The sequence below is a fragment of the Balaenoptera physalus genome (genome assembly GCF_965194825.1).
Source record: "Balaenoptera physalus genome assembly, chromosome: 8".
Lineage (NCBI taxonomy): Eukaryota > Metazoa > Chordata > Mammalia > Artiodactyla > Balaenopteridae > Balaenoptera > Balaenoptera physalus.
In genome coordinates, this window is record NC_138887.1 from 7,069,280 (window position 1) to 7,096,283 (window position 27,004).

General features: G+C 45.4%; 1 protein-coding gene across 2 annotated transcripts in view; it reads left to right on the top strand.

Moving 5' to 3' along the window:
* The window catches only part of LOC309665353 (small ribosomal subunit protein uS3m), a 182,265-nt gene extending 155,830 nt beyond the window's left edge, over positions 1-26,435 (top strand). For both annotated transcript variants that reach the window (XM_082471570.1, XM_082471576.1), the window contains one exon: positions 18,054-26,435. In XM_082471570.1, the coding sequence (XP_082327696.1) occupies positions 18,054-18,072 (19 nt within the window). In that variant the 3' untranslated portion in view covers positions 18,073-26,435. The remainder of the gene's footprint in view (positions 1-18,053) is intronic.
* The last annotated feature ends 569 nt before the right edge of the window (positions 26,436-27,004 follow it).

The window sequence follows — 27,004 nt, forward strand, 5'->3', positions numbered from 1 at the left end:
AACCACTGCGCCACCACGGAAGCACTGGTAAAATAATTTTTGACAGGGGTGCCAAACCATTCAATGGGAAAAGAAGTGTCTTTTCAAAAAATGGTGCTGAGAAAACTGGATATCCACAGGCAAAGAAATGAAGTTGAAACCTTACATAACACCATTACAAAAATTATATCAAAATGGATTAAAGACCTAAAGGTAAGAGTTAAAACTATTAAACTATTAAAAGAAAACATAAAGATACACTTGACAACATTGGATTTGGGGAAGATGTTTTTAGATGCTACAGGAAACCAAAGGAAAAATAGACAAATTGGACTTCATCAAAATTAAAAACGTTTGTGCATCATACGAATCAACAGAGGAAAAAGACCACACAAAGACTGTGAGAAAATATTTGCAAATCACATATCTGATGAGGGATTAATATCCAGAAGAGAAAAGGAACTAGTACTCAACAACAACAAAAAATACAACCTGATGCAAAGACAGGCAAAGGCTTGAATAGACATTTCTCCAAAAAAGATACACAAATGGCCAATAAGCACATGAAAATGTACACAACATCACTAATCATTAGGGAAATGAAAATCAAAACCACACTGAACTACTGCTTCACACCCATTAGGACCGTTATAATCAAAATAACTGAAAACAGCAAACGGCAAGAAATTGAAACCTTTGTATGCTGCTGGTGGGAGCGGAAAATGTAGCCATTGCAGAAAACAGTATGGAAGTTCCTCAAAAATATTAAACGTAGAAATTACCATTTGATCCAGCAATTCCACTTCTGGATATATATGCAAAAGAATTGAAAGCATGGACTTGAACAGGTATTTGTACACTGGTGTTCAATAGCCAAAATGTGGAAGCAATCCAAGTGTTCACTGTTGGATAAATTAAACAAAGTGATATATATATATACACATATAAATTATATAATATATATAAATTATATATATTATATAAATTATATAAATATATATATATAATTCAGCCTTAAAAAGGAATGAAATTCTGAGACATGCTAACATGCTACAACATGGGTGAACCTCAAAGACATTATGCTGAGCGAAATAAGCCAGACATAAAAGGACAAATATAGTGAAGTACCTAAAATAGTCAAATACATAGAGACAGAAAGCAGCATGGTGGTTACTAAGTGCTGGGGGAGATGGAGAGTCATTTTTTAATGGGTACAGAGTTTCACTTTGGGAAGATGAAAAAGTTCTGGAGATGGATGTTGGTGATGATTGGACACCAATGTGAATGTATTTAATGCCACCGAACTGTACACTAAGAAAAGAGTTACAACAGTTCACTTTATGTCATGTGTATTTTACCATAATAAAAAATATTTTAAGTAGTTTGTTCCTTTTTTACTGCTGAGCATTATTCTATGATATGGATGAGCCAGTTTGTTTAACCATTTACCCACTGAAGGACAGCTGGGTTGTTTCCAGTTTTTGACAATTATGAATAAAGCAGCTGTAAACATTTATGTACAGGTTTTTATGTGAATATAAATCTTGTGTCTCTGAGATAAATGCCTAGGGATACAATTGCTGGGTCATATGGTAATTGCACATTTAATTTTTAAAGAAACTGCCAAACTGCTTTCCAGAGTCATTGTACCATTTATATTCTCACTAATAATGTGGGAATGATACAGTTTCCCTGCATTCTCATTGCCCTTTGGTGTTGTCACTATTTTTTATTTTTGCCATTCTGATAGGTGTGTAGTGATGTCTCATTGTGGTTTTAATTTGCATTTCACTGATGGCTAATGATATTGAACATCTTTTCATGTGCTTATTTGCCATCTGTACAACCTCTTCAGTGAGATGTCTCTCCCTGTCTTTTGCCCATTTTCTAATTGTGCTGCTTGTTTTTTCACTGTTGAGTTTTAAGAGTTCTTTATATGTTCTATATACTAGTTCTTTTTTGGAATTGTGGTTTGCAAATATTTTCTCAATCTGAAACTTGTATTTTCATCCTGTTAACAGATTTGCTTGCAGAGCAAAAGTTTTTAAATTTTGATGAAGTCTAATTTATCAATTTTTTTTCTTTTGTGTATCATGCTTTTGGTGTCAGGTCTAAGAACTCTTTACCTAACCCTGGATCCCAAGATTTTTCTCTATTATTTAATGTAAATTTTATAGTTTTACATTTTACAGTTAAGTCTATGATCTGTTTTGAGTTTATTTTTATATAAGGTGTGCGACTTTAGTTGAGGTTCCTTTTCCCCCACGGGTGTCCAAATTGCTCCAGCATCATTTGTTGAAAAGGCTGTCTCTCCTCCATTGACTTACTTTTGCACTTTTGTCAACATCAGTTGGGCATATTTGTGTGGGTCTATTTCTGTGTTCTCTGTTCTGTTTCATTGATCGATGTGTCTATCCCTCCACCAATGCCACAGTCTCGATTGTCTTGGTTAAGTAGTAAGTCTGGAAATTAAATAGATTGATCCCTCCCACATTATTCTCCATTTTAAAAATTGTTTTAGCTATTCTAGTCTCTTTCTATATAAAATTTAGAACAGTCTTGTCTATACTTGCAAAATATCTTTCTAGCAATAGGAACTATGATAAGCTTGTATTTCAGTTTGGGGAGAATAGACACCTTTACTCTCCTGAGTCTTCCATCCATGAACACAGCATGGTTCTCCATTTATTTATTTAATCTTCTTTGATTTCCTTCATCAGCTTTTTATAGTTTTCAGCACACAAAGTATATTTTGTTAGATTTACACCAAAGTATTTCTCTCTTTTCTGAGTAATTGTAAATGATAGTGTATGTTTAGTTTCAGTTTCCATGTGTTCACTCCTATTATATATAGAAATACAATTAATTTTGGAAGGTTTATCTAGTATCCTACAAACTTACTGAACTCATTTTTAGTTCTAGTGGATATCTTTGTTGATTCCTTGGAATTTTCTCCACAAACAATCATGCCATCTTTCTTCTTTCCTGACCTACGTGCCTTTTATTCCCTTTTCTTGCTTTATTGCATTGGCTTAAGGGGAGATGCCATGAAAGAGAAAGGTAAACATTTGCAAAAACCCACAGCTAATATCACACTTAATGGTAAAAGACTAAATGCTACCTCCCTAAGACTGGGAATAAAACGAACTGAAACTAAACACACACCTGATTCCCACCTGGAGGGTGTATGTACAGATAACCCAGGGGCTCAGAGCAGGAGGCTGCCCTCTCCCCCTCCATAGGGGTTAAGAGAGGCCCTGAAAGAGACATAGAATCTATTAAAATTCATAGAAAAGTGGATGAGAGTTGTGCCAGGGAGGAGAGCAGGGAACAGAGGAGATGAAGGGAAGGGCTCTTCACATCTGTGAGGAGTCCATGTGGCTGAGACAAGGACACCCAGGCAGTGGGTGAAGGGGGAGCCAGGAGAAACATCTGGAGTGGCAATGTGTGGTGGCCAGGAGTGCTTTTATCTTGGAGTTACGAAGAGCCCCAGACAACCCCTGCCAGCATCATCCGCCAAAACCCACACAGTCAGATGTGTGCGAAATGGCCCATTGAGAACAAACAATGTGCATGCCTGGTGTGTGCCGCAAACCTTAGAACAGCTCACTGAAGGGGGATCCTGGGACACGTTCCCTGTTTCCTTGATATTTTTATAGGGCTTAAATATTTTTACAAAGGATATATCAATCTTATAGTCAGAGAAAGAGTAAAAGCTCTTAAAGAGTAAAGCTTGCACAAAGCAAACTTCCCCGTGTGGGCTGCAGGTGGGGAGACTGTTGGCTGTGGCCGGGGTCAGCAGGGAAGGGGAGGGTGCAGGATGGGTCCCACTGGAGGGTGAGATGGGGCTGGAAAGGCGAGGCCGACCCACGGACAGCCCTGAAGCTCATGGGGAGAGTTGGGTTTGGGGCGCACACAGGCCGAACCCTGTGGAGCTCATGGTCACCAGGAGATGGGTCAGGAGGCAGCAGCACCTAGGACAGGACAGGCCGCACCTGGAGGGCCAACGTGGCCGGACACTCGGGGAATTCCCTTGTTCTTGTCCTGACCAGATCTGTAGAAGGGAAAGGCAGCACTCAGCCTGGATGGCTGTGTAAACTGTGTCCCAAGTTTTTAACCTGCTTGGGTCCCCAGTTTTCCCCTCCGTAAAAGGTGGCTAATAAAAATACCTTCCTCATAGGTTTAAGTTGTCTTTTTTTTTTCCCGATTTGCGACATAATTGATACTCAGTGATAACACCAGTATCATCGCTGTTCATTCATTTGCCACCTCTCCTCTCCCTCTGTGGGGTGTTTCCTGGGAGAACAGAGCTACTCAAGCAGACGACCCTTGACACACACGGACATGATCCAGCCCAAGCCTCTGTGTGCCCTCAGAGTGGGTGGGAGAGAGCTCAGCCTGCCAGGGACAGCAGAAGGCCCTACAGTGCCATGAGACCTCTGTTTTCTGAGTACCTGTTAACCTCAGACATTGGACAAACGACTCTTCTTTCCCTTGTGCAAGACATGCCCAATTTCTTTATTTCCTTTGAACAGATTAAATACAGCTCTGAGCCCTCTTCCTTTCAAGCTGGTGGGAATACAGTCTTTTCATTCTTGGGGGTCCCACCACCCCTCTGGGCTTTACTAAAGAGCCTGGGATTTTTTCAAACCTTTATGGAGAAACAAACACACAGAAAAGGGCCCAAAACATCCTACTGAATCATCACAAAGTGGACACACCCATGTGACAACCTCCCAAGCCTGAACAGAGAACATCAACAGTGGTCCAGGAGTCCAGGCCACCCCCCAGGGCCCACCCTCCCTGTCCCCACGAATAACACTGTCCTTACTGCCAGAACCGCCTCCCAGGGCCTTCCTCTGTTGATTTGGTCAGCACCCTGCCATCCCGCCGCCCTGGACCACCTCCTGCCAAGGCAAGAGCTGAGAGAGGGGTGAGGCTAGCACCTCACAGCCCGCACGGCACTCCACACCCCAAGCCCCAGGGCGAGCACACAGCTTTGGGCTTTGCCCAGTGATCCTGGGGTGGCCCTCCCTGGGGGTGGTATGCGGTGCCAGGTGACAACAGCCTGCTGCAGGTGTCAGGTGATCTGTACCTCTCTCCCCTCGGCCTTCAAGGGGTGCACGATTGGGCACTCCCCACCCCGAGTCTCCCGCAAGCAAAGGTGCCCGGACTCCTCCTGCCTCACGTTCCACGAGGGAGGGCTGGGCCTGTGGGAACCTCTGCAATCCTAGAATTTCACTGACTTTCCTGTAATTTTCAGTCCCTGCGTCTATTTTAGGGCCCTGTCCTTGGAACATGGAGATGCAAATGTTTTACTACGTTGCCATTTTAATCCTGGGTGTTGCAGTGACAGACTTGGGGAGGGGCTGGCAGGTTGACAAATGGGGTTTAGGGCCTATTTGGACTTATTTAAAAATCATTAACTGCATTAATAACAATCTTGTGCCTTCATGTTCATGTTAATTATTTTTTTCACCAAAAGAGGAACAAAAATGTAGTTTACAACAGTTTGTGTGTGAAATGAGAAGAAAGGAGAAATTATTTCCATAGTCGATGTAAAAGGAACGTCAAAGGTCATTATAGAAAATAGTCAGCACGTGTTATCATCTATAGAAATGAACTGACCCGTCCTCCCACATTGGGGAATTTTAATATTTTGATATTTAATAATCTAAATCCAGTGATCTGGTTCCAAAAACTGTAGCTATCATTCAATGCTGCTCTAATTCATCCTTTGAGAAGAGATAATTTAAATGCAATTCATTTGGAATCACAGGCTTGTCTTAAGTACCAGCTACAAGACTACATGTCAAGCAGAACGGGAGGGCTGGTTCTCTGTTCCCTCAAGAAGCTCCAGGCCTCTGAATGAAACAGGTCACACCTAATGACCCTCAGCTCCCAATTTTCCAGGTGAGGTAGGCAACATGCAGGTGAGTCCAGGAGCTGGGGGTCGGGGAGGAGACACACCCTGGTAAGGGGAAGATTCCTGGAGCCTGCGGACTTGGGGGTGACCTGGAGCTGTGCACATGGAAGGTTCTAGAGTTGGCGGAAAGGCCGCATCAAATAAGAACATCACTGGGTAAGAAGCAGGTTGTGTCTAGGTGGGGATGGTGGCCTGGAGGGGTTCAAGGCCCAATTCCAGACTGTAGGGCACATGGCATGGAGACAGGCCATGGGGCTTAAAAGATGTGAAGCTGGAAGTAAGAAATAGGCAATTAGGTAATCAGAGACAAGGACAAGTAGTTTTCCTCTGACTATGCTTGTTTGTTTAGGTAAAACCACAAACCCAACCAGTCTCAAAGGACTTAGGACTCCCATAGTGACCTCTGGAATCCTCTTAGGATTCACCAAAAATTATATACAAAAAAGGTGATCACATGTTCTATTCCAAATCTCATTTTCATCTCTTAAAGTTTAGCGACAGGGCAGAGAACAGGGGAAAAAATGTCAAGCTGCCTATTTTAGAAAAAAAGGACAGTCAGTATTCGTGTAGAGTTTAAGTATACTTTTAAAAATGGAAATCTCACAGTGTCCTTTGAAGGAAGTCTTACCACTCGATTTTATAGTTGAGAAAATTGAGGCTCAGGGGTTCTCAGTGGCCTCCTGAAGGCCACAGAGGTCTGAGGATGGAGCTGGGAGGGACTCCTGTGGCTCTGGCCTCAGACCCCACACTTGGTACCCCTCTCCAGCTTGTTTGGTTCTCACACTTTTCCCCTAAGGGACCTCTAATTACTAAGGCATCAGGGATTGCACTGGGCAAACAACTCACATTTGTCCGAAATACTTTAGACGACTTTGATTTGTTTGACAAAATTCTTGTGAATAGGGCATTCACTCCATAATTCATATGGGATTATTTTGAGGTTTTGTGTTGAAGGGATTGTATTATGACCGAGTTCTCCTGAGAAAAGCTGTAAACATCGAGAGGTGACATCCTGGCGCCTGCGGTCCTCTGGGATGTTTTGGGGGTTGGTAAGCGTTCACAGGGGTCATCCTAGGCCTGAGCGCCGTGGGGTTACAGTAACCTTGGCCGGAAGCTCACCTGCTGCTGTGTGGCCCAGGCCCCCAGCTGAGTGACCACTGGCAAGTGGCTCTCTCTTGCTCTGTTCAGTGGGGTTAATTCCCTGCCCCGATCACAGGGCTTTTGAGAGGGTTATGGTGAGATGGGCTTACGTACAAGTGCCTCACAAAGACGGCGTGAGCCTCAGTGAGGACCGTGATGGAAAGCTGTGGGGCAGTGGACGGAGGGGCTGGACCAATGTGAGGGCCCCGAGTTCCCGCCGAGCCTCAGGGAACAGGGTGACAGTCTGGAAGTGTCTCTCCAGGGTTGGCTGGGCCCTGGGCGAGGCGAGTGCTGTTCCCCTGTCACCCACATGGCTGGATAAATGTCCCCACCCAGGGGCAGGGCATGGGGACAGTGGGACACAGGAGAAGCTGGGGATAAACCCAGCTGAGCCCTTAGCTCCTGAGGACGCTGGTGGGTCAGGGTGGCCTGCACAGGAGAAATGCAGTGTCCATCGAGTGCCAGCTCCACTCCAGACATGGTCACCATCACCTGCTTCTCATTGTCACCGTGTTCCTGAGAAGGCCGCCTTGTTGCCCCTTCAAGATGAGGACACGGAGATTCGGAGCAGGCGGTACTTGCCCCATGTCCCGAGCTGGCAGGGGGCTGACGTGGGTCTCCGCTCTGGTATTCCTCTCATTTGGAAACATGTATTGTACCTCTAGAAGGAGCCAGGCTCTGGTGTGGGCACAGGGCTGCAAGGTGCCCAGGCTGAGCTCCCCGCTCTCAGGGGCCTCCACTGACAGAAAGTGAGGGGCCTGATGCCCGGCGCTCTGGTTTTCCGATGTCACTTTGCTGTCCGCCCTTCCTCAGAGAGGGATGGGAGCCCAGGAGATGAACCTGGTCCCCGTCCGGGTTGCCAAGGGCATCCCGGGCTCAGACACAGCTCCCTCCTCAACGAAGTGTGACTGGGGACCCTCTTGGGATGAAGCCAGTTTAACAAAACCAGAGAGAGGTGCTGAGGCGCACTCCACAGGATGGGGTGGTTATAAGTCTGAACGTGGCAGCACGTGGGGCCTGCCTACGAAGTTAGGAAGTTGGTAACATCCTCAGTCACCTGATATGGGAAATGAGGGACTCCAGCCTCAGAGCAAAGGCAAAGGCACCCCAGACCATCCCATGTTTCTAAGGATGCACACCAGCCAGGCCTCCTACTGAGAATTTGGAGCTGACAGTTCCCTCAATTAGCCAAGGTAATCATGGATATGGTGGGAAGGTGTCCAAACCGGTGGAGAATTGCCTCGTGCTCCTGATTTAGCAAACACTAAGCATCTCCAGGCTTGAGGTGGCTGCAAAGACAGGCGGAAAATGACGCCTTCCTTAGAGGTGTGAAATGCCAGCTACCTTGTCACCCAGAGGGAAAGGAAGAATAAATACACGTTTCCCACTTAAAATGTTTTGGTTGTCTAACATCCTTGAAGTGATTAGTGAGTTTTCATTTCTCGCTGTCATGATGAACCCAAGGATTTTAAAGAAATTGATGTGTCTGGTCCAAAGAAGTCTTTTTTCTTTTTGATCCTCAAATTGTTCCCTCTTTGACCACAGGCAGCCCCTTTGAGTCGGGTTTTCCACCTTTTGACCTGCCCCTCGCAGTCTCCAGCAGCCTCCATTTTTCAGGGAAGACCAGATGCCCCAGATTCAACTCAGGCCAGGAATCAGCCATTGCCTCAGGTGTCTTGGTGCTGGTTGATGGGAAATAAGAATTCAGGAGTGCAGCCTGGGTGCAGCCAAGCCTCTATGCCAAACCCCATGCCCACCATTTCCACCAGCGATTCTAAAGCTTTTAGACTAGGAGAGTCACCATGGAGGAACCCCTTGAAATGCACGTTACTGGACCCCACTCTCAGAAGCTCCCATTCAGAAAGTCTAGGGTAGACTCCGTGCTCTGACCATGTTCCTCAGTAATTCTCATGGATTGTCATTAGAAGTTAGCTCCAGCAGGAAGGACCCACAGAGACCTTTGCTGGTGAGGGGGTGTGTGGGAGGTTTTCTTTTGACCTACAAGATTATCAATAGTCATGACGTATAGTATTTTACACCCGATCCTTGAGTCAGCGTTTCAAAAAGCTTTTTCTCTCCTTAGATATTTTCCTTTCTTCCATTTTCCTGGGGTGAATAATTTATTGCTTTCTTTCAAAATCCAATTAGCTCATCATCTCAAACCATCCTGAATGTATTCATGAATTACATGACAATCTTGAGATGTAGACACAGAGTTTTGAAACAACTTTCTCAACAAAAACAAGGGGAAATCTTGCAATGAAAATCCATCTGTCTCCTGCGGTTTGGTTTGATGAAAGTCTTGCTGAAACATCAAACCCACACATCCGTCTTGTGTGGAGGGAGGAGCATAGAAATGAGGGGCTCCAAGCATGTCTGAGACTTTCCCATAACTCTGGTCTCCGTGGGTCTGCCTGGGAAATTATGGATTTGTAGTCATTTCTGTTTTCAGCGTTTTGGGGGTTTCTTTGGCTGTTTCATAATCCAGAAACATACCAGCTCTTCTCTCTTAGTGTGGTATCGCCCAGAAGATGAGTGCAGGGCCGGAGCTGGGACCCTCTAATTAAGAAACCTCCGTGGAATGGAGATTTTAGAGGCTGAAATAGGCCAGCCGGTGGGAGACAAGGGTACAGGATGTCCCCTCCGTTCCCGTGAGCCTGTTTCCTGGGGCCCCATGCGTCCCTGGCTAAGGTGAGGGGTACTGCCTGCCAGGGAAACGTTCAAGAGCAGCTTCTGTCTCAACAGTAAGAAAAGGACAATTATTCAGGGTTTGGGGGCCATGAGAGATGGAAGGCAGAATTTTTTAAAACTTGGAAGTAGACTCTGAAATGAAGGCTCTTTCTGGAAATGAAGACAGTTGGGGTCTGGGCTGTGAGTCCTTTCAGAGCAGGCATGGGAGTAGGGTTTTCTTTTTGGTCTCTTTAGCTTGATTTTGGGGGCACTGTAAGTGTCCCGCAGAGCTAACAACATAGCACATGCTCAGTAAATGTTGAAGAAATGAACAGTCAAACAAACAATCCATCGCTTCATTCGTGATTAAATCCATAGGCGAAGCTGGCCAGGACCCTCTCCGTAACACAGTGTGACCTCACGCTAGTCATGGACACTCGCATAACCTGCAGTCCCTTTTCTCTAACACTGTGTTTGCTTTTAACAGTGTCTAAACATCATATTCCAAAATTCCTCCAGATAGTGAAGACCAGTTAGATAAGGCACTCCCCATGAGGTGGCAACGACACATGAAGAAGCCAAAGCTAAGGAAGTGAAGGCCCCAAGCAAGGCCACTTGGTAGGAAGCAGCAGGCCGGGACTTCCCCTGCTGCTGCAGACTCCAGAGAGGTGAGGCCCTGGGCCAGGGACAAGAGGCGGGAGTGACAACCACTTGCTTGTTTTCCCTTGTACTGTTATCAACTCCCTTTGGGTTTCCCACGAGCTTAGCTGGTCCAGAGGGAGAATCTATTTTAACATTTGCCCAAATCCAAGCCACCATTTGGCCAGCCCTTCCCAGGGACAGACCGCAAGTGCTTTGCTGGCAGCTCCGTGCACCGTGGGTGGTTCCTATCATGAGGCTGAGTCAACAGGCCTGTGGCCACGCAGAGGAAAGGCTGTGTTTGGCCCCATGGGCACCTGGGGACACTCTGTCCCCAACCTCCCCAGCCCGCTGCTCCAGACTAGGACATTCACGCTCTGCTCACTCGTAGGACCCACATGGGCACGGTCCCCGCTGATCGACTCCTATGGGGACACTACAGCGACTGCCCTTTGTGGGAGCAGAGGGCCCCCCGATGGCCTCTTTCTGATACTGACTGCAGCGCCTTCACCTCACAGAGCCCCTCAGTCTCCCTCAGTCCATGGACTTGCACAGGGGCTCCCCTGCCTTTGGGTGGCAATTTCCTGCTCTCCTGAGGTTACTGCACAGGGATGCTCTTCCTCAATGGTCACCTCAGTTTGGCTGCCTTCAGGGAGCTGAGGAGGACAAGTGTGGACTAGGGACTGCCATTCGTTGTTCAAGACACAGACTGTGCAGAACGCCTCCTAATGAAGGGCTGATCTGGGATTCCAAGGCGTGGCCTGAGATTGTAGAATATAAGGCACTTACTATGTTGAGGTTGTCTCCTTTTATTTCTAGTTTATTGAGCATTTTTTTAATCATGAAAAGACGTTGAGTTTTGTCAAATGCTTATCTAATCAGTTGAGATGGTAAGGTGGTGTTTTTAATTCATCCTGTTAATGAGGTTATTGCATTGAGTGATTTTTGTATCTTGAACCATTCTCATATCCCAGGAATAAATCTCTCCCAGTCATGGTGCCTGATCCTTTCAATATGCTGATGAATTAGATCTGCTAATATTTGGTTGAGAATTTTGAATCAGTATTCATAGTGGATATTGGTCTGTAGTTTTCATTTCTTGTAGTGTCTTTGGCTTTGTTGTCAGGGTAATGTTGGCCTCATATAATGAGTTAGGAAGTGTTCCATCCTCTTCAATTTTTTGGAAGAGTTTGAGAAAAATTTGTGTTAGTTTTTTAAATGTTGGGTAGAATTCACCTGTGAAGCCATCTGGCACTGGGCCTTTCTTTGTTGGGAGGTTTTTGTTAATGATTCAGTCTCCTTACTAGTTATATGTCTATCCAGATTTTGTATCTCTTCATCATTCGGTCTTGGCTGGTTGGTAGGTTGTGTGATTCTAGGAATCTATCCGTTTTGTCTAGGCTATCCAATTTGTTGGCAAACAATTATTCACAGTATTCTCCTATAATCCTTTTTATTCCTATAAAATTGGGTGTAATGTCTCCTCTTTCATTTCTGTTTTTAGTTATTTGAGTCTCTCTCTCTCTCTCTTTTTGTCAATTTAGCTAAAGTTTTGTCAATTTGTTGATTTAAAAAAAAACAACAACTAACTCTTGGTTTCATTGATTTTCCCCATTGCTTTTCTATTCCCTATTTTATCTATCTCTCTGCTTAATCTTTATTATTTTCTTCCTTCTGCTAGCTTTGGATTTGGTTTGTGGTTCTTTTTCTAGTTCCTTAAGGTTTAAAGTTAGGTTGTTGATTTGAGATCTCTCTTCTTTTTAAATGTAAGCATTTATGGCTATAAATTTCCCTCATTGCTTTCATTGTGCAAGTTTTGGTATGTTGTTTTCATTTTTATTTGTCTCAAGATATTTTCTGATTTCCCTTGTGGTTTCTTCTTTGATCCATTGGTTGTTGAATAGTGTGTTGATTTTCATATATCTGTGAATTTTCCAGTTTTCCTTCTGCCTTAATTTCTAGTTTCATTGTGATCAGAAAAAATACTTTGTATGATTTCAACCTTTTAAAATTTGTTAAGACTTGTTTTGTGGCTAACATATGGTCTATCATGGAGAATGTTCTATGTGCACTTGAGAAGAAACCCTAAATATTCCACAGGAAAACTATTAGAACTAATAAATAAATTTGGTAAAGTTGTAGGATATAAAAATCAGCACACAAAAATCAACTGTGTTTGCATACATTAACAATGAACTCTCCAAAAAGGAAATTACCAAAACAATTCCATTTGCAATAGCATCAAAAGGAATAAAATTCTTAGGAGTGAATGTAACTAAGAAGGGGAAAGACTTCTATACTGAAAACTACAAAACGTTTCTAAAAGAAAATAAAGAAGACACAAATAAATGGAAAGACATTCTGCGTTTGTGGATTGGAAGACTTAACATTGGTAAGATGTGAATATTCCCCAAAGCCATCTACAGATTCAATGCAATCCTTATCAAAATCCCAACATTTTTTGTGGGAATGGAATAGTCAATCCTAAAATTTGTTTAGAATCTCAAGGGATCCCAAATAGCCACCAAAAAAAAAAAATCTTGAAGAAGAGGAACAAATCTGGAGGTTATACTTTCTGATTTCAAAATTTACCACAAAGCTACCAAAACAATGTGTTACTGGCATAAAGACAAACATACAGACCAACGGAATAAAATATTCATAGAAAGCTAACAAATAAACCTTTGTATGTATGGTCAAATGATTTTCACTTATACATTTTCAAGGGTCCCAAGATCATTTGATGGGGAAAAGACAGACTTTTCAACAAATGGTGTTGGGAAAATTGGGTAGCCACATGTAAAAGAATGAAGTTGGATCCTTACCTAATACCATATACAAAAATTATACCAAAATGAATCAAAGACCTAAAAGTAAGAGCTAAACTATAAAGTTCTTAGAATAAAACATTAGAAGAAAAACTTCATGACGTTGGATTTGGCGATGATTTCTTGCATATGACACAAAAAGTCAACAACAACAACAAAAAGATAAATTGGACTTCAAAATTTAAAATGTACTTCAAAATTAAAAATGTTTGTACATCAAAAGACACCACCAACCTCAAGGAATAGAAGAAAATATCTTCTAAAATTTGCAAAATATTGCAAATCATATACCCTAAGAGGGATTAATATCCATAATAAATGATGAACTTCTACTACGCAACCACAATGAAAGCAAACAATCTGATGTAAAAAAGGACAAAGGCCTTGAATAAACACTTCTCCAAAGAAGATATAGGAATGGCCAATAGGAACACGAAAACATTCTCTACATCAGTGATCATTAAGGACATGCAAATCAAAACCACAATGAAACTCCACTTCACACTCATTATTATGGGTATAATTTTTTAAAAATAGAAAATGAGTGTTGGCAAGGATGTGAGGAAGTTGGAATCCTTTTGCTTTGCTGATGGGTATGTAAAATGGTAGAGCAGCTGTGGAAAACAGTATGTTGTTTCCTAAAAAAAACAAACAAAAAAAATAGAATTACTGTATAATCCAGCAATTCTACTTGTGGTTATATATCTAAAAGAATTAAAAGCAAGGACTCAAACAGTGATTTGTACACCCATATTCACAGCAGCATTATTCACAATAGCCAAAGGATGGAAACAACCCGAGATTCCAGATGAATGGATAAACAAAATGTGGTAATGTGGTAAATAAATTTACTACATACATATAAGTAAATATTCCATAAATAGGATATTATTCAGCCTTGAAAATGAATGAAATTCTGACTCATGCTTCAATATAGGTGAAGCTTAAAGAGTTTTTCTAAATGAAATAAGCAAGACACAGAAGGGCAAATAATGTATGAATCCTCTTCTATGAGCTACCTAGAGTAGTCAAGCTCACAGTGACAAAAAGTATAATGGTGGTTACCAAGGGCTGAGCAGAGAGGAATGGGGAGTTAGTGCCTAATGGATACAGACTTTCAACATGGGATGATGAAAAAGTTCTGGAGATGGATGGTGGTGATGGTTGCATAACCATGTGAATGTACTTAATTGTACATTTAAAAAAGGTTAAAATGGTAAATTTTATGTTATGTATATTTTACCATATAAATGAATGGGAGATAAAGGTATAAGCAAAGAAGAGATGTTTTCCCTCTCTCAGAGGGGGAGGTATACAGTGATGCTGGTCTCAGAGACTTGGGGATTCAGAGGATGCCTTTGGCATCCTCAGTCTTGCTTGTGCCTTTACCCTCACTTGCCCCCTCTACCCCATACCCTGTCTCCCCAAATTGGATGAACTTCTCTCTGCATCATGGCCACAGATGGCTCCCAAATTACATCACGTCATCTTAGTGACTAAAGAGAAAAGAGAGGGGTTTTCTTGTACAGAATATGGGTATAAATTCTCAAGAAAGGATTCTAAACAGCACCAGTTATTTTATGCATTCATGTGGGATATTCTGACCAGCAGCCCTTCATGGACCATTTGGAATAGAAAATGAACCATTCTCTGGATTTTTTTTTTTAAAGGAGCAGGGGGAACCACAGTAGACAGTCAAAATTAGCAGCTTCTACAAAAGGACTAATAATATTTTCACTGAAGTGTTGTGATGAGAGTTAGAGATGATGTGTATTTTTTTTTTTTTTTTTTTTGTCACACTGCATGGCTTGTGGGATCTTAGTTTCCTGACCAGGGATTGAACCCAGGCCCCCTGCAGCGAAAACCCTGAGTCCTAGCCACTGGACCGTCAGGGATTCCCAAGAGATGCTGCATTTTAAGTCCTGTGAACGGTAGGCATGCAATAAATGGAGGCTGCAGGAGTTATGTCTCCATAATTAATCTTGGAAGATAAATTTGAAAACCTATCAATCAAGTCTTAGAAAACTGTCTTAGCTTTGCTGAATTGAACGCACATGGGGTCCTTACTATCAAGACTGTGTTCTTCATACACTACTTCCCACTAAACGGCACCAGGCTCCTTGGAGAAATGGAGGATTCCAGGGACAGGGCATGGAAGGTAGAGGAGGATCCTGAAACATCTTGAAATGGGCAGGCCAAGCCAAAAGACATAGGAGCCAGCTTGAAGGGTCTCTTCTGGCATATTATGGGTCCCTTAGAACATCACAAAGGAAAACAACTGTACGGGGAATACAAAAAAAAATCCATGCGATCCATATCACACTTTTCAAAAACCACTGGTCGTTTTCAGAGCATCAACTCATTGCTCTGGAAACTGCAAAAGAGAAGGAATAAAACACATAGCCTATATATCAGGATAACAAAATAGTTGATGGAGGTATATTTTTCTTTATAGATGAATTCTAGCTAATAAATGCAGAAGGTATGATAGATTAAAATCCCCTCTTTTGCAACACCTAATAAAATAACAAATCTAGGGAATGGTTATCATTAATAGCTGTAAAAACCCATGAGATGAACTTGACAAGGAAGCGGAGGGATCAGGCTGACACCACCTAAACCTATGGTTAATCTTAGAATGTGGGACAACCAGATGCTCTGTGTGCCGAAATGTGATGTGGTAGGAGGTGAATAGCACCGCCATTGATTCTAAATCTAAAAAGTCTCTAGATCCATCTGTTGGTTTGTAGGAAATATGGAAAATAGAGAGACAATTGAATAGTATGGTGGGAAGTCATTAGCCAAATCTAGAATGAAAAAATTATCTTGTTTTTTAAAACAAATCAATGGCAGGGAAATTAACAGGAGGAATTATAAGGTCCAATCATAAAACAGAACCCACCCAAGGTAGTTCAATAAGTGGCATTTAGGAGAGCTGTTACAAAGAGTGGAAAAGTGAAGAAGGCTAATGGAGAATGGTCACACTAGGAAGTACCATCACCCTTCCTGGTGCAGCAGAGCCCAGGATCAAGCTGCCCAGGAGTGTGGAACCCTAGGTGAGGGGTGACCTGATAATACATTCTTCAGGTAATATACTTTTTCTCACTACTAGCTTACAAGATCTTTTTTTTTTTTTCTGTCTTGGATGTTCTAGGGATGATTTTTCTAGGTATGATTTATTTATTTGGCTTGGTTATTAAGTTCTGAAAAATTCTCAGCCATTCTCCCTTTGAATATATTTCTCCTGCATTTCTTTCGTCTCTCCTTTTGAAATTCCTCTTATATGTAAATGGAATATTCCCACTGACTCTTTCAAGACTTTTTACTGGCCTTTCGTATCTTCCATCTCTTTATCTCCCTCTTTGCTACATTTAGTGTGATTTCCTCAGATTTATTCTTCAAATCACTAATTTTCTTATTGGTTGTGTTTAAGTTTTTGTTCCTCTCTCTCTCACTGAATTTTTTACCAAGGACTCTATTCTTAGTTTCCAGGGAAGCCCTGCACCAGTTTTTGTATTAATGTCTCAGGTGGGAGATTCCTATACTACACAAATGATATGAAGTCAGATCTCCTACTCTGTGCAGTACCAGCCAAAGTGGTAACTTCTCAAGGGTAATTTTTTGCTGACTAAACTCCACAGGAAGGCCGCCAACCTCTTCTCCATCTCTTTGTAGTTTGGGAGGACAGGGGACACTTTGAGTCTCCAGGCCTCACACGGAGTTGTTGTTGTTGCTGTGTCCTGTCCGGGGCTAGATTATGTCTGCTGTCCTTGCAAAGCATCCTAAATCCTGCCATCCACCCCTGCGGCCACTGCTGGGTCAACTTTCTCCTACAATTCTGCCTTTACCGTTTGATCTTTGTTTCCATCTGAAAGAAATGGGCCTTTAGTTTTTGACACTTGGTTATGTAAGTCTTTTGTCACAATGTCTTATTCATTACTTCTACGTATTTATAACCAGAAAGTGGCATCAGCTCAATCCACGGTGCCGCCAGAAGTTTCCAGTAGTGGATGCTTTAAAATGAAGAAATGTAATGATGAGTACAGTATACACAGAAGTGTACACATATCCTTAATTACCTAGATATTCAGTGCCTTTGCTATGTACTCTGGGTATTACAACATTGGACAAAATCCCTGCCCTTAAAGGACATCACCTTGTAATGAAAATATACAGAAATGCACAGAAATAGTAAAGGAGAACTAAAGGGGAAGAAAGGAGAAAGTGCAGAATGTGGGTGTGGAACTCAAATCTGAGCAGGGCTCATGATGAAGCCCTTCCCTTCAGGAACACACACATGGCGAGGAGGGTGATAGACAGAAAGTTCAACCCAAGTGCAGGAGATGCAAAAAAATAGTAATTTGGTTGGCTGCCATATTCTATGTCACCTCAGTCTTTGCAACGATGAATTTCTAAAGAAGTTACATGCAAATGTTTTCAAACTGAATTATATTTTTAAGTGTCAAGGGAATCTGTGTCTCAAGGCAGCTTTCATAGTGGCCTCTGCCATGCACAGCTGTGGTGTCCACTGTCCACAGAGCTCCTACCAGGCCACTGTGGCCCATCCATGATCACTGATGTCTGGCTCACTCCTACACCCCCAGCACCAGATACAGGACATGACACGTAAGATGGGCTCAACAAACACTCGGCCACTCAATGAAACAACTACTCTCCAAGCCTGTGCACCCAGCTTCATGCGTCACACATTATTTTTGGGAGGCCCTGGTGTTTTCCATCCTGCAGAATCCATAGGAAAGTGTCTTTCCTTAACCCAAGGCCTCCAACAACTTCATGTAAAAGCTTCTGAGCGGCACAGAGCATGGGGACCCTGGCTTTTCTCCACCCCACCCTCTTATTTTCTTTTCCAGTGAGAAGCTGCCAAAGTAGAAAAGATTCATTTTACTCGCGTGATCCTGATGTGGTATCCTGCCCTCCAGAGGATGCTCAGGTCACAGCTTGTTCCTGGGCCAAACTGAGTGACTGAGCCAGTGACCTGGAAGCCCAAGCTGTGGAGGGGGACCCCTAAACAAAGCCCCCAACCAGGGATGGAAGTACTCAAGCACAACAGGCACACGCACACACACACACACACAGAAAGAAAGGGGGGTTAGTGGAAGGTTTATGAGGTTCCTCCGGACCAGACACCACTAGGAGTTTTCCATATATTGTGCTTTTATTTTTCTGCCAGTCCTTCGAGATACATGTTATAAACCCCTATTAGCCAGCTTCTGGTTCCCAAGCCCACGCATGGCAGCGCTGGGGCTCAATCCAGCCCTCTCCCCGAGACCTGCTCTCTCTTGCTGCTTCAGCAGCCTTGTGTGTTTTACCGATATCTTGAGGCTCTTTGCCATTTGTGGACATGTATGCTGCCCATTTTTATGGAGCCACTGCCTGACCTAAAAAAGCATTGGTGCCAGCTCACCCTGGAGCTAATATGTCGGCAAGTATAAAAGCAATTGGCTTCACCCAGATACAGGATTCCCTCATGGGGCAGAGACCAGAATGGAGGGATCCATCACCTCCCTGCTGGGGCAAACTGCAACCTGCAACAAGGCCCCGGCTCTGACGGCTCAGCTTCCGTGTGTCGGCGCACGCAGGCTCTCTGCAGGCCCCCCTCAGCTGCTCTGTCCGTTGCTGTTCCCGTTCCTCTCCCAGACCTGGCCCTCGGGTCCAGCCAAATAGAAGTATGTCTTGTTTTCCAAGGGAGTTTCCCATTGCCTTTGCTTCTCCTGTTTCATGTGCGTGAAGTGGCAACAGAGAGAGACAGAGAGACAAAGAGAACCTTCTTTCCACACCTGGCCACCCTCCAAGGCCTCCAGAGGCAGCTCCTCAGCAGGTGTCCCCTGACACTCACGCAGCCAGTAAGAATGACCTCTCCCTCTGACCGCCCACTCTCTGGCCTCTACCAAGTGACCTCTCACCTGCACTGATTTACAGACTGTGCGACAGAATCCCTCACATAGGCTGAAAGTATGGTAAGTCAATTTAAATCACAGCCTTCTACTAAGAGAATAGTTTTGTAGCTCCTGGACCTGAGGGCTGGGCCTCTGCCGTCACACACTCCTGAACCTCTGCTATCATGCACTCCCTGGATTTCCAATGTGAACACATTTGCTGAGCAAATGTTTACTGAGCTGCAGTAATACTGCAGGCGCTCGGGTGATGAACCAGGAGGAAAAGATAAACTGCATGTGGGCCTTCCTCTGAAGAAGACAAATACCCCAATAACAACAACAACAAACAACAACAAAAAACCCACAGGAGATTCTCAGAACTGGGAGACTGAGTAGCCATGAAAATATAAGCTGCCTGGCCTCCCTGAAAATCAGGAAAAGTGAATGCAAACGACAGTGGGACAGCATTTCATATCCATCCACTTGGCCAGTATTAAAAGGCGTGATGGTCCTGAAAGCTGATCACAAAGTGGAGAAGGGGGCAACCTCAGACAGTGGGGGTGTACGGTGGAGTCCCCAGCAGGAGCTGCCTGCATCGCGCTGGGGGTTCTTCTCCTGTGTTTGAGCCACACTCCTGCACGTCAGCCCAAAGAGATGCATCCAAGACTATTCACTGCAGCTCTGCTCATAGGAAACCCGGGCCCAGCCTCCAGAGAAGCCCTTCCCCTACGCGGCGCACTTGCACAGAAGGAATGAAGTGCAGCATCATGTGCTGTAACAGAGAGATACCGTGAATCTTACGGGAGACAGAGCACAGCTGAAAACTGGGTGAGAAAGGGCAGAGGGTGTTTCGAGGAGAAAAGGAAAGAGGAGTGTCCCAGCATGGCCAACATATGGTGGAGGAGAGAGCACATGTGGGTGGACGTCCTGGGAGGTTGAGGTACTGCGATATGCGGGGGGGTTGGGGAGGTCAGATGGGGGTCATGTCAGGAGCACATGGAAGCTTGAGCTCCCACGGAAGAGTTCCAACCTTCCCTGTAGCCTCCATACGTACAATCCCCAGACCGTTGTTTAAGAGAAGCAGTGCTGGGGGTGCTGTGGTTGGAGCAGGCCCAGGTGGTGGATGTGGGCCCTGGTCCCAGACCGGTGGAAGTGAGAATGGAGCACAGAAACAGCCGGATTTTTTGGAAGAGCAATTGGCAGCACTTGGGCCTCTTTCTGCGGTAAGTGAACTGTCTGCAATGACTGCCCTGGTGTCTCTAAAGAAAATCACAAAAGTGGAGGGTTACGCCAGATTTGAAGACTCCAGAAAGACAAAACCAGCAACGCATGAATGTTGATTAGATGCTGCTTCAGGGGGAAAAAAGAAAACTGTAATAGACATTCTGGAGCTATTGGGGAAATTTGAATATGGCAGAATAGTAGATAATATTAGGAAATTACTGTGTATTTTTTATGTATGATAATGTCATTTTGGTTATGTAAAAGAATGCCTTTATCCTCAGGAGATGTGTGCTGAAATATTTAGGTTATGAGCTGTGCAGTTTAAAGTTTCAAGTTGTTCAGAAAAAAGAGAATGAAAGAAAGAAAAAGAAATATCCACTTAAAATGTTCAGGATTGAATATATGATTTGAAAATATATCAAATTACTTTATTACTTGATTTAGTTTTGTAAGCTTTTAAGTTCTGTACTCTTTTGAATCAAAATTAGAGATAAATGTTTTAGTTTCAAAAAAAGAGAAAAAAATATAGACAGAGCAAATATGGCAAAACGTTCTATTAAGGATTTTGGGAGGGAGGGATGGTATGTGGTGCATATTGTACTATTTTTTCAAGTGTTCGATATGTTGGCAGTTTCTCCTAACAAAAACATGGAGGAAAAATGACTGAATACAGTATTCTGCAGATGAGGATGTGAAATTGAATAGACGTTGGTCATTTGCCCGCCTGCGCTGGACTTGGGTCGCTGAAATTTGTTTGTTACTAGTTTCCTCCATGAGCAATTTTCAAAGGTCATCTGGAATTTGGGAATTGTAGCAAACGGGATGAAGGTGAGGAAGGAAGGCGGCTGAGCTGGCCGAGTGGGAGCCCGGACGTCACGGGGCCTGTCACCACCTGCTTGGATGCCAGCACACAAGCTGTTAGTGTTGACATTTCAGTGGCGTTCCCACCTCTAAAGTCGGCTTGTTTTAGAAACTTTGGAACCTGAAAGAGTTCATTCTTATATGGGTTTTTCTGAGTCTGCTCAGACTACCTGGGTCCCCCAGTCTTCTTCCACAAACGGAGCCAGGCCTGGAGGCAATCAGACATCAGATGCAAGCTTTCCTCTTCGTCTTAAGTGACAGCCACGGCTAATGCCAGAGTGGGAGGAAAGCCGCGTTCCAGGCCCCTGGCTGCCAGCGACTTGAGAAAACGCTTCTGCCTGACATTGCCTTGAAAAAAATAATGAAAATATCCTGGTGTTTGAAGAACCGAGCAGGATGGTAGCAGTGGGCTGCTTTCGGCTTCAAAATGATTCGGCGTTTCTTTTCTTGGATGAGTGACTTTCTTAAAAGCCGGATCCCCTCTCAGATGCAGGCCTTTGATACAGAGCCCAGGGAACTCCAGCGACCAGCCACGTGGGGCCCGCTGCTGCCAGCCTGGGATCTGAGGCTCCAACCCCACATGGGCAGAGCGATGGCCAGAGCGTCAGGACCTGGCACAGAGGAAAGCCCAGAGACCTTTCAGCGCCGGGCAAAGCCCACGCAGGAGCGAATCAATGGCCCTGTGACCTGGCCTGGGGCTCACAAACTCAGGCATCCAGAGACAGTCTGACCATCTGACGAGGGCCTGGTCTCCCCTTCAAGTTCTCAGCGTGGGCTCCATTGAGCCAGAACTTCCCCGTTGCAAAAGAAGCCAAGAACCCCGGTTTCTGTGTAAAGCCACCTGAGTTTTAAAGGTTGGCAATGAAATCAATTTAAAACACTGTGACACCACCACGTGGGCCAAACGAACGACGCGCACGACTGGATGCAGCCCGGGGCCACCCGTCTGCTCCCTGTCCAGCGGGTGACTGCAGCCCAGATCCCGTTTCTGCCACTTGCAGCCTGATTTTTCACCCGAGAAAACAGCTCCAATGCTGCCTCCGCAAGGGGCTGCTGGGAGGACCGAGGGGACTCTGGAGAGTGCGGGGCCAGGTCTGGGCACCGCTGCCCTCTCCCTCCCTCCCTGTGTCCTGCCCATCTTGGCCCTGAGCCTTTGCCCTGGGGCCTCACACTCTGCTCAGAGTCTCCCCAGGCTCCAGTCCACGTCTCCTCAGACATAACCTGGCCAGGCTCCTGCAAACCACCTTCCGCCTTCCACAAAGGCTTTCAGCTCCCTGGTCAAGGGGCTGCCAGCGTTTCCGGTGGGCTCATGAATGGTGGTGCCCTTGAACTCCACTGTGCCCAAAACACCACCCCCAGCACTGTCCTGGACCTCACTCCTCCCCTCCACCCACTTGGCACAGACACTCGAGGCCTAAGGCCCGTCCTCCTCCGTATCCATCCCGTGACCGGAGAGCCCAAGCCTGGGCTTCAGAAGCTCTGAGATGGCACCTTCCTCTCCTTCCTCAGAGGCCACCGAGACCTGGGCCCACCTGGGGGCTGTGGACAGGCCATGCCCCGTGCGCTTGAAGTTCAATTTCAGAAACGTACACACGCTGGCCGCCAAAGCAGAGCAAGTTCACTGTGGGGATTAGGCTGAGCTCTGGCCTCATGTTCTGACCCTGCCACTTGCCAGATGACCATCTGGTCACTCCTCTCCACCTCCCTAGGGGCCACTCTCTCCTCGTGGCACACACAAAGAACTGGGTCGTAAGAGCGCTGTCACCCAGGAGTACGTGGGGACCAGATGGTCGTTAACAGGAAGCAGCAGCACAGAGAGGACACAGGGTCCACAGCTCCAATGTGGACAGTCTCCGAAGCCTGTCGAGGGTCAGAGAGGGTCTCAGCTGGAAAATCATTCTACCTGAACATGAACTTCTCCGCAGACTATTAGTTTTTGGAAAATAGGATACCTGTTGTGGACTGAATGTTTGTGTCCCCCCAGAATATCCATATGTTGCAGCTGTAACCCAGAATGTGATGATATTTGGAGGGGGAGCCTTTGGGAGGTGATCAGGGTTAGACGAGGTCATGAGGGTGGGGCCCCCGTGATGGGATTAGTGTCCTTATAAGTAGAGGAAGAAACACCAGAGCTCTCTCTCTCTCTCTCTGCCATGTGAGGACACAGCAAGAAGGTGACAGTCTGCATGCCAAGAGGAGAGCTCTCACCAGAACCTGACCGTACTGGCACCTTGATCTCAGATTGCCCACCTCCAGAACTGTGAGAAATCAGCATCTGTTGTTTAAGCTGCCAGGCTGTGGCATCTTGTTATGGAACCTGAGCTGACTAAGACAATACCTAAACCCTAAATACCTAAACCCCCACATACTCTGGGCAGTAGCTGGCATGCCTGACTCACCAGGATGAGCTGATGGCACACTTAGCCTGAAGAGAACAGGCAGACTTCATGCTTCTAAAAAGGGGCTTCCTGGTCCTCTTGGCATCTAGAAAACAGCCCCTCCCAGCCATTAGAGTCCCGAGAGTCTAGAAGTGCACACAGAGCAAGAGAAACAAAGACAGAACCCTGCAGTGGAAGCTCTTGGCCCCTGCCACCAGGGCCTGTGGAGGAGAGGCAGGAGGGGCAATCAGGACCATCTTGGGCACTTGCAACATTGTCCAGGACCAATTTCTGCACAAGTCACATTGTCTAACCCCTGGAAATAACAATTTCAGAATAAGAAGGCCAGCTCAGCCTCCTGCTACATGGCTGACCCGACTGTCCCCTATGGGGACATGTCAGTTAACCTGCTAAGCATCTTGCAAGCAGTTGCTCAGCTGGGGATTGTTCTCTGGTGTCCAGATCCTGAGGGCAGTAGTGGATTCCACAGAAAGGGGACAAGTTCAGGAATCGCATCCACCTGCCCCACCACTTGTTAAGTGTGAGGTTTTGGGGTAGGCATCTGGGTGCCGTGTGGAGGGGAGGTGTCTTACATCCCCTTGGCATTGGGGGAGAGAATTTCTGGCCTCCTGTTGCGCCTGAGGTGGGTGTGTCACCTGGGGAAGGCAGGGGACCAGTGGTCAGGGGCTGGCCATGTCACAGACCTAACTTTAGGGGTCACTGCGTTTCCTCTCGTCACTTCAGAGAAACATATCATCCTGTCTAAGCACCGGTTGATGCTGTTGTCCCGGGACACGGGACCCACCCATTACTTTTCCTGTGTATCATATGGTTTAGCCTCCTGTCCTGCTTGTCTTGTGCCGACTTTATTATTTTTTTATTCTTTTTTTTTTAATTAATTAATTTATTTTTGGCTGTGTTGGGTCTTCGTTGCTACACGCGGGCTTTCTCTAGTTGCGGCGAGCAGGGGCTACTCTTCATTGTGGTGCGCGGGCTTCTCGTTGTGGTGGCTTCTCTTGTTGCAGAGCACGGGCTCTAGGCGTGCTGGCTGCAGTAGTTGTGGCTCACGGGCTCAGTAGTTGTGGTGCATGGGCTTCGTTGCTCTGTGGCATGTGGGATCCTCCTGGACCAGGGCTCGAACCCGTGTCCCCTGCATTGGCAGGTGGATTCTTAACCACTGCGCCACCAGGGAAGTCCTGTGCCGACTTTAATGTTTGCTCAGGAGGCAGCCTCCTGGTCACAGTCCTCAAGGTTCATGTGCTCTGTAAATGGCAGAGATGATGGGAGGAACGTGGTTGAAGATTCAGCTTAAAAACAACTGAAGATTTATTTTTTTTTTTGAATATTTGAATTTTATTTTATTGTTTTATACAGCAGGTTCTTATTAGTTATATATTTTATACATATTAGTGTATATATGTCAATCCCAATCTCCCAGTTCATCACACTGCCACCACCCACCTCCCTGCCATGTTCCCCCCTTGGTGTCCATAGGTTTGTTCTCTACACCTGTGTCTCTATTTCTGCCCTGCAAACCGGTTCATCTGAAGATTTATCTATGATTGATTCATCAACAAGCATGAGCTGTGCATCAGTTACACATGAGATTCTGGACACACAAAACAAATACACACCATCCCAGGGTGCGGAGGTGCCCTGGGACCCCACAGACACACTAAGTGATGCCCAGGTGTCTAGGAGCATGGAGGAGGGGGCCCGGCTCGGGGAAGGTTCTGGGAAGAATTCAAAGAGAGAGCAGGGCTGTGCTGGAGCCTGCGCTCTGGAAAAGTCACTTCAGCGCAGCGGGAACAGGTCTAAGAGGCTGAGACCCGGAGACCAGCCAGGGGTTGTGACCGCTGTTAGGTGGATGTGCTAGTGCAGAGTGGGAGGGGGATAAACTGTTTCACCGTGTCAGTAGTACCGTAACACAGATCATCAGCACTCATTAGCCAAGCCCTGCGCCAAGAGCGCTACACGCATCACCGCACTGAATCCTGTGAGTTAGCAAATTGTGCCCCTATTTCACAGATGAGAAAACCGAGGCCCTGAGTTGAAAGGTCACAGGTCACAGAGCTGGTTACTTGAAGGAAGAGTTGGTTACATTAGATTTGAACCCAGGCCATCAGTCTTCAAAACGCACAAGCACTGCTTCCCATCTCCCTGTCCCTAAGACAGACCTGGCTCCAATTAGCCAAAATGCCGAGGGAGACAAGGCAATCAGAACCTGCGAGAAGCTCAGGTCAGCTTGCCCACTGCTGCACTGTATTTATAGGTATATATATTTATTTCTGAATGCAAATGGATATGTGTACAAGTACATCCGCATATACATGTATCTATACATACATATTAAACATATGCCACACACACACACACACTCACTCTTACACATGCTCAGAGATGCTGGGATAATGCACCTGGTACACTTAGGAACCGTAACCTCTGCAAAGATGGACTGGGGATCTGGGTGCAAGAGAGGGGGCTTCTAATACTCACTTTATAGCCCTTCTGTAACATTTGAATTTTTACTGTGCACATGCTCTACTTTTTCAGCAATAAAATAAATGCAATTTAAAAATAAGTCTTGGGGGGCTTCCCTGGTGGCGCAGTGGTTGAGAATCTGCCTGCCAATGCACTGGACACGGGTTCGAGCCCTGGTCTGGGAAGATCCCACATGCCGCGGAGTAACTAGGCCCGTGAGCCACAACTACTGAGCCTGCGCGTCTGGAGCCTGTGCTCCGCAACAAGAGAGGCCGCGAGAGTGAGAGGCCCGCGCACCGCGATGAAGAGTGGCCCCCACTTGCCGCAACTGGAGAAAGCCCTCGCACAGAAACGAAGACCCAACACAGCCACAAATAAATAAATAAATAAATAAAAATTAAAAAAAAAAAAAGTCTTGGCTCTGAACCTCAGTGTGAGTGAGGAGGGTTCCTGCAGGACTGCCGTGAGTGCCCTGCTCGGCTCTGCCAGGATTATGTGGGAGGACGTGCTGCACCCCTCTGTACCCGATGCTCGCAGTAAAGTCACCTGTTCTTAGAAAGCTCAGAGTAACGGCCTCGCCTCTGCCCTCAGAGGATTCATGGTGCTCAGCAAACAAACGTAAACACTTGCCGTCACGGAACTTGCTTCACTCTCTCCTGGAAAATAAGGCTGCTCTAAGCAGGGAATCTCAAGGCTCTGTGATTCCTGCCGTGAGTCTGTGAAACTCAGCCTAATGATTAAATAAGATGAAACAGCTGCTTTTGATTTCAGAAAATTCCCCACGCCCGACTGCGACTGCACTGAACAGTTATTTTTGAAGTTGAAGCGGTGCTGGATCTTTTCAAACAGCCAAGAGCATATTCATGGCAGCTTCGTTTTCTTACACAGCCCTTCACTTCCTGTTTCTACAGCATGGAGCTCTGAATATTAATCCGCCTGGATCTGTTCTCAGGCACTTCCTGACCTCATTTGTTAAAAAAA